The 15,229-nt window shown below is 40.3% G+C and overlaps 1 protein-coding gene across 3 annotated transcripts in view; it reads left to right on the top strand.

Annotated features, from left to right (window-relative positions):
- Positions 1–15,229, top strand: part of SEMA6A (semaphorin 6A) — a 153,042-nt gene that overhangs the window by 68,520 nt on the left and 69,293 nt on the right. For all 3 annotated transcript variants that reach the window (XM_049873611.1, XM_049873612.1, XM_049873613.1), the window contains exon 2: positions 13,938–14,075. In XM_049873611.1, the coding sequence (XP_049729568.1) occupies positions 13,976–14,075 (100 nt within the window). In that variant the 5' untranslated portion in view covers positions 13,938–13,975. The remainder of the gene's footprint in view (positions 1–13,937; positions 14,076–15,229) is intronic.

Below are 15,229 nucleotides of genomic sequence, written 5' to 3' on the forward strand. Positions count from 1 at the left end.
CTGCCCCATAGGATTTCCAAGGCTATAAATCTTTACAGAAGTGCACTGCTATATCTTTCTCCCATGGAGTGGCTGATGGGTTCAAACCTCTGACAAACTTTTGGTTAGCAGCCAATCACTTAACCACCTCACTACAAGGCCTCCTTAAGATAACATTTGTCTTCCTAAAATATTGTTGAAATTCAGATTCTTCTTATTAATTAATCCCTAAACCTCTTGGTGTTACTTATGAAAAGAATGTTGCAGATATTTGAAAATTAAAGGCAGGTTCATACCATAAAGCCAAGAGCAGATACTGCCAGCTGACAATTCCCTCTGACTCTAGGGACTAGAAAAGGTCATTACCAGAGTTATTCTATGTGGGAGAGAAAGATAACAGGCTGTAGACATTATGGACCATCCTTTGGAAAGTCACTACCAACTACACAAAACAATCTGTGAAGTCTCCCAACTTAATAAAGAGAAAAGAGGCATTCCTGAACTGCCTGTAGTTGGCTGTCAGATGGGAGGAAATATGAGGCTCACCCAGGAGGGGGGTTTGCTAAGCCTGGTGAGGCTTGTCCCTTCTGCTCTGGCAGGATGTCATTTCTTACAGGGGGCTTTGAGACTCTCTCTGCCAAAATTACCTCAGCTTTGTAAGTATCACTCATTTTGCGGGCTCGTCGATCCCTCCTTTGCAGAGGAGCCTGGAAACCTGTCATTCTGAGCTCAGAACAGAGGAGATTACATGCAGTCAGCAATTGCTAATCACTGAATTATTCTTGAAAGTGAACTATGACACAGATTTTAAAAAATAAATAGAATCCAATTAAATTGATTTTACTTCTACGAGAAATACACAACATATCGTGGAATAATTAGAGAGCCCCCAGGTTTATCAAAACCAGTGTTGGAAATTCTGCTGTAAAGGAATTCCTGTCTCACTCTCTTTTTATTGTGTTTGTAAACTCCTCAGAGAAAAAGGAATATAGTTCCACAATCTCTTTTTTGAAAGCCTTCGAACAGTTGTGCTTCAGAATTTCAAATTTCTCAGATTTTAGTAACGTGGTACCTGTATCCCTAGTGGGGCCTGGGGCAATACCCGTTAATCAAACCCATTAATACTTCTGCAGTGAATTAACAAATATTCACTCTACGTGAAATAAATAAAGGCTATAAATGGTCTTATGCTAATTCAGATTAAGTTTTATCACCAAATGAATGGGAAAAAACTTTTAGTTTTAAGAGTATTTTTGGATTTCAGGATTGCACAATGTACCTATATTTCCAAAACCAGCCTGCCTCACCAGATCTAGAGGAATAAGAAACACGAATCTTGTTTTCCTTTAAATTTAAGGAGAGTTGAGGCAAGCCGTGGTGGCGCAGTGGTTAAGAGCTCAGCTGCGAACCAAAAAGTGGCAGTTCAAATCCACCAGCCACTCTTTGGAAACTCTATGAGGCAGTTCTACTCTGTCCTATAGGGTCACTATGAGTCAGAATCGACTTGACAGCAATGATTTTTTGTTTTGTTTTGTTTCTTACTGCTACCAAATTAATTAATCAAGTTACTGACCACCTCAATATGCTCACTTTCCAATGAACAGGACTTTAAACACTGTTTCTGTGTTAAACCCATTGCCTTTGAAACGATTCCAACTCCTTGTGACCCTATCAGACAGAGTAGAACTGCCTTATAGGGTTTCCAAGGTTGTAAATCTTTATGGAAGCAGACTGCCACATCTTTCTCTCGTGGAGTGGCTGGGGGGTTTGAACAGCCGACCTTCTGTTAGCAGGGAAGCGCTTAACCACTGTACCACAGGGCTCCTTGTTTCTGTGCAGTGACCTTTAAAAGGCACCTACATAAAGAATCAAGTCATTAAGTGATATAGACATTTAAACAAACACATCATTTCCTGGAACTTTCTCTCATTGGCCTTAAGGAAGCATATTTCCAGGATGTTTGGAAACCATTATTAATTTTTGAGGGTAGAATTTCAAATTGAAAAACAAATGAACATTTTTAGAAGTTAAGAGCACGACTGCTCACCAAAGGGCTGGCAGTTTGAATCCACCAGCTGATCCTTGGAAACCCTATGGGGCAGCCTACTCTGTCCTATAAGATTGCTACAAGTTGGAATCGACTCAGTTCAAGTCTGATTTGGGAACAGGCTGTCAGTGAATGGTGTTTCTCCCCCTCAAAGCCCAATTCAAATTGATAAGTGGCATGGGAAAAACTTAAATTATTTTGCTCTAGGTATATCAAACCAGCTTAATGTGTCACTTTTTATGAGTAAAGAACATGAACAGAGTCAATAAGGATGTCGTTAATTTCAGACAAATTTGGCAATATCTACCAAATTCAATAATAGGTTGAAATGTGTGTGTTTGCAGTTTTTACCGAGGTCAATGGGACATAAAGCAGGCTTCTTTCTTTTATGATAAATGAAATAAATTTTGTAAAAAGTGTAAGAAAATTATAGAAATTCAAGAAGTAATTCTCCCATCTCATTTCTGTTCTGGGGTGTGTCTAGGCAGTCATAGCTAGATCATTGGTGTGTGTAGATAGTTTACTGATGATAAGCACTAGTCATCAATATCGTGTTTTGTTATGGAGCTGATCCTGAAATGACAGGAGGTTTCTTTTTTTCCTTCTAGCCTCTTTATAATTAGAAGCTTGCAGTCAAATGTAAACTCAGTTTTTGGCTTTCAGGATCCTGGAAAAGCATGGGTGTCCATTTAAAGAGGCAGGAAATACAATGAAAGATGGCATGCTGTGGACACCAAAGAACTTGAAAGTTTATTCAAGGAAATGGCTTTTTCACTTTCTTCCTGATCTTGAGACTAGTTTACCAAAGACTTTTATGAAAAACAATAAGGATTTGTAGGGTTTGGTCAAAGTTTTCATTATCTGAGGTTGGTGACATTGTGATTTGGGGCTGTTACTCAGTACTCAAAGAAGGAGAGGCTTCTGTGCTGTTTTTCTTATTTCTGTATGCGTGAGGCTTGTAGTTGACCTCCACTCCAAGTGGGGGAAAGAACACATCTGCAGCTGTGGGAGCCTGAGGACTCGCAGGCAGAGTGAGGATCAGGAAGGTTGGAGCTGTGGCTGGGGTATCCTGCCTTCTATTAAGTAGACTGAGCAGAAACAGAGAACAAGTTATTAGGGAGAGTCGTCCTATCAAAGGGCAGGGATTGCTTCATTTTTGTTTAAATCAACTCAGGATTTTGACAACAGTTTATGGAAATGTCTAGTCGTTACTATCTCTAGTTTGCTCCCTTTAAAGACATTCTGCAAGTATCTTTCTAAGGGCTGGGAAAAATTGCCTTCAATTTAGGCATGTTATTTTTTGCTCTCTTTCATTTTTAGTGAAATTACAAATGTACAGAAAATTAGAGAGAATAATAGAAAATTCAGGTCCCAGAGTGGAGCAAACGGATTGTGCTCAAGCACTAACCTGAAGGTTGTTTGCATCCACCCAGCGCTATTGCAGAAGAAACGCCTGGTGATCTACTTCCGTAAAGATTATAGCCAAGAAAATTCTATGGAGCAGTTCTACTCTGTAACACATGGGATCTCCATGAGTCAGAATTGACTTGATGGCAGTGGGTTTGGTTTTTGGTAATATGGAAATAACCCATGTACTCACCACATAGAACAAATAAATACCAGTAATCTGAGCTTTTATTTCAAAGACTCCCTCCCTCCTTCTTTCTTATTATCTTCTGTCGTATTCTTTACTGTTGTGGTCGTTGAGTTGATTCCCACTCACAGTGACTCTATAGGACAGGGTAGAACTGCCCCATAGGGTTTCCTAGGCTGTAAAGATTAAAAAAGCCAGGTGCAGCTGGTATGTTCAAACTGCTGACCTTTCAGTTAGTAGCTAAATCCTTAACCATTGTGCCACCAGGGCTCCTTATAATCTTTATTAACAGTTATGATTCTTTGAACCAAACTTTGGGTGAAGTTAAAAAGCCCATCAGTTACTTAAGACAAATCTTTGAAATTTCTCAAGCAAAGAGTGAAATGGTCCAATTTGGGCTTCCAGAAGTTCAATCACCATGGAATTGTCTGCTTTAAACACCCTTCCCCCTTGACCTGGTCTTGCTCACTGAAATGTTACCTCCTACCTGCTTCCTCTTCCAACTCCTCGTCACCCACAGCACATGGTCATGCACACTTTCAGGGCTTCCTCCAACAGAAAGCCCTGCTGGTCACCCACTTACCTCTGCAATGTCTTTGCCCCCCAGATAACAGTCTTTCAAATAGGATTTTAATTTCTTTCTTTTTATTGTGGTTTAGGTGAAAGTGTACAGCTCAAGTTAGTTTCTCATACAAAAATTTATACACACATTGTTATGTGACCCTAGTTGCTCTCCCTATAATGTGACTGTACTGTCCTCCTTTCCGCCCTGGGATTTCCTGTGTCCATTCAACCAGATCCTTTTATTTTTGAAAAATAAGTGTTATTTCTTTATGTGCCATATTTGGGGATAGTGGGCTGGACCTGTCAGGCCCATCCACTGAACAGTGAGGTCTTGGGGGAGGAACATTTTCCTCCCCATCGTTATCTATGTCAGCATCTAGCACAGAGCCTGACTCCCAGTAGAAATCAGGGAGTCAGTAAGATGGAAAGCAGGCAATGGAAGTAATGAACATTGGGCAGCAAGCCAAAGAGAAATGAATGAATTCTGGCCTTCTTTCTGAAAGCAGCGTAATGTAGGCAAAGAGCTTGGAGGATTCTGGGGTCCTCAAGTGCAGCTCAGCTTTGTTACTATTGAGCTGCAAAACATTTGGCAGGTAGCCTCCCCTTTCAGGGCCTCAGGGGGCCTAAGAGTAAAAGGAAAGGGGTATTTGTTCCTGCTTCTGGGGGAGATGTTTGATATTAGTAATATTACAAAAAGTTTAAAAAGAGAGATGGCAAAAAGCTGGGTTGTGACATGGGTAAACATGGTTGGAACTGCTATAAATTTTTGAGATCGAGATAATATGTCACAATAGTTTTAGGCCTGCTAAAATCGTGATTAAGAGAGCTATGGCTGCTAACCAAAAGGTCAACAGTTCACATCCACCAGCTGCTCCTTGGAAACCCTATGAGACAGTTTTGCTCTGTCCTATACTGTTGCTATGAGCTGGAATCGACTCGACGGCAACAGGTTTAGTTTGGTTTTTTTAAGATCATGACTATAGCAGCAGAGTCCTAAGGAGTCATTAGACTGTATCTGAAATGTTCAAACAAAGTGCATTAAATGCATTGGCTGAGGTGTGTGTGTGTGTGTGTAAGAGGAGGGAGGCATGGGAGTGTTAGAAAGAAAGCCGTCATGACAAAGAATCACCTGAAAGGCAAGCCTTGCCCTTTCACCTCAAAAGATAATAAGTATACAGCCAACCTTTATTTTTCCAAAGAAAAACATTTTCTAGAAGGACTTGCGAATTCACAGCTGTTCTTCTCCTTTGTGACAGTGGTTTCAGATCTAAAATGGAACATCTATTATATACTAAAAAAAAAAAAAAATTTTTTTTTTTATTATATACAGTTGATATTTATTATTATACTCTATTGAATGCCATCATCATTCTCCAAAATGTGTTGAAGTTAGGTCTGTGGCATTTCCCTTTCCTCCACAATGGGTGTTTTTATGTCTCTGTTAATGGCTGAGAAGAGGAGGAGAGAAAGGCTAGATGCTTTATTAAGAGGCTAGAGCTAGTTTTCTCATTTGTGTGTACCTTATATCTTAATGCAAATATCAGTGAACAGGTGGTCCCTGTAGACTTGGTACAGTAAAGGTTTTAACCAGGATCAGTGGGTCTAAGTTGCTTCTAATTCCATTTGGGAAAAGCTCTCCTCTGGCCCAGCTATGCATCCTGTGAGCGGAAGCATCCTCTAAACACTGCAGTCCTTGAAACAGTGCTGTGCAGGTCAGTGAAGGGCACCTGGTATTTAAGCACTCCTTAATTCTCCCCATTTTCCCCTTGTGCATGAAGATCAGCAGTTCAGGTCTCCGTAAATGTCTCCAGGATTCAGTGAGCTGGATTTTCTGCACAAATAACTGCTTTCCCAATTCTGTCTGGACTAAGGTCACTTACTCAGACCCGAGCGGTGACCAAATCTGTTTATCTTATCAGTCACTGGAGCAGGCAGCCTTGTTCTTATCTGTCATAACAGACACTGTTCTCTATAATGTATTGACTTTAAAACATCACTAGTGAGGGAGGAAAGTGGTACCACTTAACATCGTGAAATCATGGGATAATCAAGTCCTCCTAAAACTGTGGTTGAGAAGCATTTGCATCTTTCCATCACCTTAAGCCCGCAGTAGGTTTTAATGGGGCCATAAAGTGGAATGAACCTTTGCAAGCCTGCATGTTTGGAAGCAACTGTGTACTCCTTTTATAGATGTTTATTACTGAAGCCATTAGGGACTTTCAGCCATTCTGTCCACGCAGGTAGAGATGCATCAGCCTATATTCGACTATCATCTTAAGTGCACTTGCCATTCACGCCGGCATCTCCCTCTTTCCATCCTCCCTCTTGTTCCCCTTTCTTTGATGTACTGGGAAGGACACAGCTTTGGCGTCACACAGACCCGGGTTTGAATCCTGGCTTTCCCCTTTTAAATGTGCTGCTAGGCGTGTTACTTAACATCTCTGAGCCTCAGTTTCCTCCCAAGTACAGAGCAGAAAATAAGACCTGTCTTCCTGGGTTGCTGTGATGATGTATACCCAACATACAGTGTTCAGTAAGCATCTCCTCCCATCCCATCCTTTCCCTATTTTCCACATTATTATTTTCCTTTTCATGAATGTGAGTGCCATGGTTGACATTTTTTTAAAAAAAGCTGTCACATTATAGGGATAGCAGCTAGGGTTATATAACAATGTGTGTATAAATTTTTGTATGAGAAATTAACTTGAGCTGTTAACTTTCACCTAAAGTACAATAAAAAAGAAAGAAAGAAAGAAACCCATACAACATGAATTACTGATGACAGAGACTCTCCTACCTCTCCCAGGTGCCCACCTTTGGAGACCAGACCCTTAGTGACCTGAGGGAAGGGGTGGGGTCTCCTCTTTCCACTGAAGCAGTAAAGCACCAGGAGCTAATATGGAGGCTTTCTAAGAATTTTTGAAGGAGTTTCAAGAAAAAACTATTAAAAGACACTTTTGTTATCTCAACTAGGGAATGAACAAACATTTATTGAGGACTTCAATTTTTTCTTTTTTTAATTGTGCTTTAGATGAAGGTTTATACCTTTTCGTTAGCAGCCATAGCTCTTAACCATTATGCCACCAAGGTTTCCTAGAGCAAATTAGTTTCTTATTAAACAATTAATACACATATTGTTTTGTGACATTGGTTGCCAGCTCCACGACGTGTCAACATCCTCCACTTCTGGACCTTGGGTTCCGCCTTCCCAGCTTCCTGTCCCCTTCTGCCTTCTCATCCTTGCCCCTGGGCTTGTGTGCCCATTGGTCTCATTTTGATTGATGGGCCTGTCTAATCTCTGGCTGAAGGGTGAACCTCAGGAGTGACTTCATTACTCAGCTAAAAGGGTGTCCGGGGGCCACACTCTTGGGATTTCTCCAGTCCCTATCAGACTCATAAGTCTGGTCTTTTGTTGTAAATTAGAATTTTGTTCTACATTTTTCTCCAGCTCTGTCCAGGACCCTCTAATCTGATCCCTGTCAGAGCAGTTGGTGGTGGTAGCTGGGCGCCATCTAGTTGTGCTGGACTCAGTCTGGCAGAGGCTGTGGTAGTTGTGGTCCATTAGTCCTTTGGACTAATCTTTCCCTTGAGTCATTGGTTTCCTTCATTCCTCCTTGCTCCAGACAGGGTGATACCAGTGGAGCATCTTAGATGGCTGCTAACAAGCTTTTAGGACCCCAAAAGACCCCTGACACTACTGACCAAAGTAGGATGTAGAACATTTTCTTTATAATCTATGTTATGCCAATTGAGCTAGATGTCCCCCGAGACCTTGGTCCCCAGCCAAGGGCTACAGTTTTTATGTACATTATCGCACTTAATCCTCACAACAAATTCTGCCCACTCTGAAGATGGGGAAACTGAGATTGGGCAAGCTTAAGCATCTTGCCATAAATTACGGCTCCTCCAGTTGCTATCAAGTGGACTCTGACTCATAGTGGCCCCATGTGTTTGAGAGTACAACTGTGCTCCATAAGGTTTTCAATGGCTGAATTTTCAGAAGTAAACCACCAGGCCTTTCTTCCAAAGCACCTGTAGGGGGATTCAAACCTCTAATCTTTCAGTTAGCAGCCAAATGTGTTAACCATTTGTTCCTCTCAGGGACTCCTAGTAAGTGGGACAGAGGAATTCAAACCCTATTTTTGCTCTAAGCAATAGTTTGATTCCTAGTAAGGAGCTTTTAGGCCAACTTCAGTTTAGATTTTTAAAGAAAAGTCACACTGTAAAGAGGAAGACGAGACGAGAAAGCTGGGGATAATAAAAATGAAAATATTACACTTAGTGTAAAACCCAACTAAATTCCAAATATGATTAAATGGTAACAACAGCATTCACCTTGGCAGTTTAGGACTACTTACTAGATTTGAACTTTGTCCTGATATTGAAACTAGGTAGTATAACATGCTGTGAATTCTCTGCTCTGCCTCAGTTAACGTTTCACAACTTTTCATTCTGTCCCCACTGCAGTTCTCTCATTGACACATTGAAGATGGTTTGCTCCGCCCCTTCCGTTTGCCATGTACAATGCTACACAGTGACACCCTAGTTACCCCTAGAGTTTCCAAACTGCCTGCAGTTGAGGGGTTATTAGTAGAGAGTGTAGAAACAATGAGCCCTATGCCCTAGTTCACTTCAGAGAGAATACAGGCCCAGGAGCAGGGGACTTTATTGCAGACCTCTGTTGTGATCTCAGTGCCTGCCACTCCAACAACCAAAGCCCAGCTATATTTCCCAGTGCTTTTAGGGCAAAGAGACCTGAACCAGAGAGGGCATCTGGAGCTCCAGGCCCCATCCTCTCTCAGCTTCTTGGACTGCCTTGGTCCTCCTTTAGCTCCAACCCTACAACACCATCTGGTGCCCATGGCCTTGGAAATGTGTTACATGGAGTGTTACAATAGATTGACCTGGCTCAAGCACTCTGAGTGCTGTCCTCCCTAACCACTATCACACATCCACCCCCCCTTGTTCGCTGGGCAGAACCACCTAGAATAGTTACAGCTCAGAGCCTGGAGGAGTTTTTATAGACCGTCACATTCCATGTCCTTTCATTTTATAGATGAGGAAACAGAGCCAGGAAGGCTACATGTCTTGCCCTGGGTCACACGGTTAGAGTGACCTTCCTCCTATTAATAACAGTGTGAATTATTGATTACCTTAACGACTTCCTATGATGTATGTAGAAAATGTACTTTTTAAAGGAATGACTACACATGGCAGTGAAATGAATTTCCTCTGGAAAAGAAAGTGCCACTAACTATGATTTCCTCTTTATTTTAAGGCCATACTTAGAGTTATTATCAAGGCCATTGTGCTTTTCGCAAGTGACCATAAATTATTTTTCTTATCATTACCACTCATTATTAGAATGTTCACTAGATACCAACGCGCATGTACTAAATCCGACCCAAGTTCTATTCATACAGTCAAACCTGTCGATGCATTCTTTGCTGCAGCTGGACATGCAGTCAGTGTGTGGAGCTGCCCTGTTGAGTCTTTAAAACAAAGTTCATCTGTGTGTATGGACATTGAGTCCCATTAGGTCCACTTGCTAAACGTGACACAGAGAACTTACAGATAGCCTCATGCAGCAGTGGGTATGTCCTTTACCTGGGTGGCATATAGGTCTCCCTCAATGTCTTCAAGGATTAGCAGGGTGAGGTAAGCTTTGTAAGACAATGGGAAGTGGTGGGAATGTTTCCAGCAGGAGGAGGCAAGCCCCTTGACCTTGGGCAGCCATGCTAGAGTGTAGCCATGTGGAATGTAGGCCAACAAAGCCGATCTCTGATTATTTTTTACTTTTTAAGAAGCCAGAAATCTGGAGTTGTATTTTTAATCTCCTTCCCACCCCCCGCACCCCCCCCCCCAATTCTGGCAACTAATTCAGATTTGTTTCTAAGTCTTTGTCCCAAGTGCTATCAGTTTGTGAGCCCTGGCATGATTTTCTGGGGCAGATTTGGGGAAATAGTTGGACAGAAGTTTAGAACTAGTATTAGGGTTGGGCGTGTCTGGCTGGGTAGGCTTGTCATGGTTTCCTAGCCCTTGTGGCTCTTCTTAAATTACTCTGGTTGATCAAAGTAAGATGTGGCAATTTATAACCTCGTTCTCCAACTTACATTGTTCTCAGCACCACTGACATTCCCTTTGCTCTGTGTTTTGTTGACACAGTGACCAGCTGAATAACTAGGGGGGCTTGGCAAGTAGAGGTGGATGGAAGCTCCAGATAGTGACAAGATTTGATTATTAAAAAAAAAAAAATTATCAAGGCAAATGCATTCACAGGATTTTCAGACAAACCTCTTTTTAACCTTTTGTATTAGTGTGTATGTTTGTTCCTTAGTCTGAAATACCTGAAGGCCATCCCTGGCCAAGTAGCTCGTGGCACAATTCATTTGGTTCATGGCAGCCAAGAGCCCCAATGCCAGTTGTGTATCACAGTTCTGTTATTCAGTTTGGCCTTGAGGACTTCAGAGGGAAAGCTACAGTAGAAGGTATTTTTGTCTGGACTCAGATTACGTGGAAAGTCAACACAAACCTTTCCCATCTGACTCATAATAAAATTGTGTAATTAATTTTAGATGAGCCTAAATAAAAAAAAGAATAGAACTAATAAATTCACCAAACAGTTCCTATTAAAATTAAGAAGGTTCTTAAGGTTTTCCATGAATTTTGTGGGCCGAGGCACAGAGTAGGATTTTGACTTTATAATAATGGTGTATTTTACAAAGGCCATTTCTATTCAGGCTAAGAAAAGTGGAAGGTTGAGATAATTATATGGAAAATTCAGGCATAAGAGGAAGTAACTGTTTTTGTTTAGAATCTTTCATACTGATAACCTTCCCTTGTATGATTTTCTGGACAGTTCCTTAAACCTAAGCCATATTTAGCCTGTATAAGCCCAGCCACAGACAGGGAAATCGACAAATGTCTGCAAAAACAAAAACAAAAAAATTACAGTTACCCATAAATATGCTGTATGCAGGTAGCACTTTTCAGAGTTTTGAAAATTACCTAAATAGCCTCTTTAATTGTGGCAACTGAGCTAGCTCCAGGTTTTGAAACTCAATGGAAAGTTCTGTTTGTTTTCTTTCCTGAGGTGTGGTACAAGTCTGTATCCCTGTAGTCTTAGAGGGAACACCCAGCTCATCTTCTGCAGGATGAGAAATGACCACGTGATAGAACTGGGATCTCTCCCCAGAGTAATCATTTCAACAAGAAAGTGTATTGTCTACATATTTACAAGGGTTAGGACCCAAGGTTGAGGAGGAAGGGAATAATGCATCAAAACATCAGGTGAAGAAAATTTTGAAGTGTTCCTGCAGACGGGCCAAGATTAGTCAGTACGCAAAACACATTCATCCATCGGGTAGATGTGTTACCTAGCTGATGATAGGATAGAAACACACATAAAACAGCTATTTCTCCTGGCCTAGAGCCCCACTATAAACCTGGAGATATTTAAATGACCCATCTCTGCCATGATCCTTGCTGTGTCTAAGTAGTAAAAGAAGCCATTGGATTGCATAATGTATTTCTTCTGTATGTATTGCTTTTCCTGCTGGCTTCTGGGTTTGTGAATTTCTCATCTGACTCATTCAATCTTAAGACGAAAGAACTAAAACTGGGGGGTATAATATACTAGCAGGACTTTGTCTTGTCAGCTTGTAGGTGCCATGTGTACAAAGATGAATGTAATTGTGGAAGGATCGAGATTAGTTTGTCATTCAAGAAAACTTAATCTTTAAAAAATGAGCATTATTTCCCATGATTTCTAAAGGAACGAGACTCAAACTTTCGAGTCTTTTTTATTCTTCTTTTACGTGTTGCAAACTCTCTGAGGTAATGTGCTTCTGTGTAATATTAAAATGCAGCTCTTGAGCCTTTGGTGAATGTTACTGCTTCTTATTTTTCCCCATATTACATTTTCTCATTCAAAATGTAACAGCTGACTGGTGTCTGGTTTATGTTTTACTTTCTCCTGTTATTGATTCCTCCCCTTTCATGTTATACTGAAGAGGAGCCATGAGAAGCAAATAGGGGCACCTCAGAACCTTTTTCCCTGAGGTTCAGATTCTCCTTAATATGGAGAACTGGCAAATGAATGAACAGACCTTTGCTTTTAACCTGTCTATAAATACATGTTCATGTCTCTTGGTAATGGATCGCCCTTGTGAACAAGTAATCATTTAAAGTTTAATTTTAGTCTACACATCCGAGATGGAGATAAGGAATTGTTTAGGGCTTTTCTCTCAACCTCTCTCCCTCTTTGATTTTCAAGATAAAGCAAATTAATTATTGTGCACTTTTCAATTGAAGAAATGATTAAGCCCCAGCTGTGTCTGTGAAATTATAAGTTGCAATGCAACACTCGGGACTTGTTAATGCTTTTTTTGGCACGAAGAAGAGAGACACAGGTATCTAATATTAAGTGGTGTTCTAAAAAGCACAAGTTAGCATTTGTTTGCTAAATTAACTTTCAAAGACACCTAAGTTACTACGTTTGACTTTTCTACACACACAAATCTTAAATGATTGATGGGCCACCATAAAATAGCTTTGTTAAAAAAAAGATAATCTCTGGCAGGCTACTTCAAAGGCTTTATAACTCTGGAAAGATGAAAAGATATCCCCATTTTACATTAATTTCCTTGGTAGATCAACACTCACTAAAAATGTGCCTGAGAATTATGTGATTTTACTGTATTATGAGTCTTCTTTCACTGTATCTAGTGGCCCCACGTGGGATTGTTTTTATTTCCAAGATTTAGGATAATTTTTCTGTACATAAAAAACATTTTTAAGAAAATACAGTTGGAAACAATAGTACGTTTTGGCATTTTTATTCACTCTTGTTTTATTGCAAGGTAGTAATTGAAACTAAAATATATATGGATATAATTTTTTAAATCAACAATACCATTTAAGGATGTGGATTTAGATTTTCTCTATCGTATTCTTCACAGGGTCTGAAAGGGTACATTGATTTCTTTTTTAAACAGAGAGATTATGGTGTCACTTTATTTATGTCCAAGGTCACTGTGGAATTATATTAACCAGGGAACAGAATCTCAGCTAAGGGGGTGACATAGGTAGTGGATATGAAAGAACAGGGCCAGTTTTCCATGTGAGCTCTAGGTGTGCGTGTGTGCGTGCGCGCGCGCGCATTGGGGTAGGGGTGTGGTTTCTGAGGAGAACTGTCATTTAGGTTAGTATAACAGATTCTGATTTGTCCAAAGAAGTTGGAAATCTGGATTATTACTGAAAATCTAATTTTTCAATATTGGCAACTACAAATTTTTGAAAGATCACGGACTGGCCACACAACACATGTTTGGGGGATGGTAATTTTTAATCTCTCTCTGCAGGCCTGCTGAGAAAAAGGAAAGTATTTACTTTAAAAAGAAAAAAGAACATGCTTTTCAGTTGTCCACCTGTTTTGGAATGTAGAGTTTCTCAATTGTGAAATAACAGCCCGTAATGGCCTTAAAGATGGCTTAGGACAAAGGAACTAAGGCTGTGTGTCAGGCGTTTGAGGAGAGCTTTCCAAAAAGGCTCAGGTTCATGAGGAAGGAGGTGCAGTGGGCAATGGATACAGGTTCCTCTAAAACACAGTAGCCAGTGAGCTCACAATGGGAAAGGTGGGAAGCAGTGGCCCTTTTCTCCTGAATTTATCTTCAAGGTCATTTCATTTTATGGAACTGAATAAAGCTGACTTGCAAAAATAAATAAATAAATGCCTCTTCTGCTCTTTGGCAGGGTGAAGTAGAGAAGTCAAGTCTCCCCGCTGAACTACTATGAGGTCAGAAGCCTTGCTGCTATATTTCACACTGCTACACTTTGCTGGGGCTGGTTTCCCAGAAGATTCTGAGCCAATCAGTATTTCGCATGGCAACTGTGAGTACCCACAGTTTTACTCTTGCTTCCTCTCTTTGTGGACATTTTAGCATGCATCAACCAGTAAACAATAAAAGTATTAAAAAATATAGGAGATTTATTTTAAAAATCACCTACATGAGAACAAACAGGCAATAGTTTAAAATAAAGGTGAGAATGTAAAGGGGCAGGGAAGCTAGATTAATAGAAATGGAACAACCAGAACGAAAATAATCAGACTGTTCACATATTGTGAAGAGTCTAATCAGTGTCACTGAACAACTTGTGTAGAAACTGTTGAATGGGACCTAAGCTGCTGTGTAAACCTTACCAAAAACACAGTAAAATATTATTCACTAAGAATATATATATATAACGTAAGAGAATTTGTTAGTCATTTTAACTCATGTGGATGACAAAACTGGGTAATTCACATCTAGTCAAATTACTGGGATGACTGTTCTCTAACTCCATTAAATGTTTTCGTGGAGACGCATCTGTGTGAGATTTGAAACTTTTCATAATACAGTCGATCAAGTCTCAACTACTACGTGGAGACTGATCCTGACTTAAACCAGCTGTATGGGAGAATGTCACTGGCATTCAGGTATTGCCAGTGCTATACATTTTCATATGTAATTAATATAAGGACACTGTTACAAGGTATGAGCAAAAAATAATGAGTGTTTTAGAGTAAGTTAGAAACAAAAAATTAAGTCTTTTTTTTTAGACTTAGAAGTTGTATCTTGCCAGACTTGGGTTGAGGGTGATTTTTAATTCACCAAGGACCTATTTGAACAGTTTATAGACTTTCTGTTGGTCTCTGCATTATTGTCAGGGGTAGATAAGCAACATGATTAAGAATTCAGTTGTCTCCTCAGAAGAGGAAAGTCCTACCTGTGTGTTGGACAGAACAGCCAACTTAGTACTTTTTTCCTGCCCTCCAGAAGACAAAGTATTTTATCACAGTAAAGGTGATAGAGAACATTTTCCCCAAATATTTATTTCTCAGTAATTATCTCAAAACAAAAACTGAGTGAACCTGGCAAAGGGTGGTGAACGTTAGTATGGGACACTAGCAATTCCTTCGATGCCCAAGTCTTTCTGGACCCTCTGGGTTGAAAAAGAAGATATATTTATATAAAGATGAGGAGGCAAGACTGAGAAAACAACTA

Source organism: Elephas maximus, chromosome 2, assembly GCF_024166365.1.
Source record: "Elephas maximus indicus isolate mEleMax1 chromosome 2, mEleMax1 primary haplotype, whole genome shotgun sequence".
In the NCBI taxonomy this organism is placed as follows: Eukaryota; Metazoa; Chordata; class Mammalia; order Proboscidea; family Elephantidae; genus Elephas; species Elephas maximus.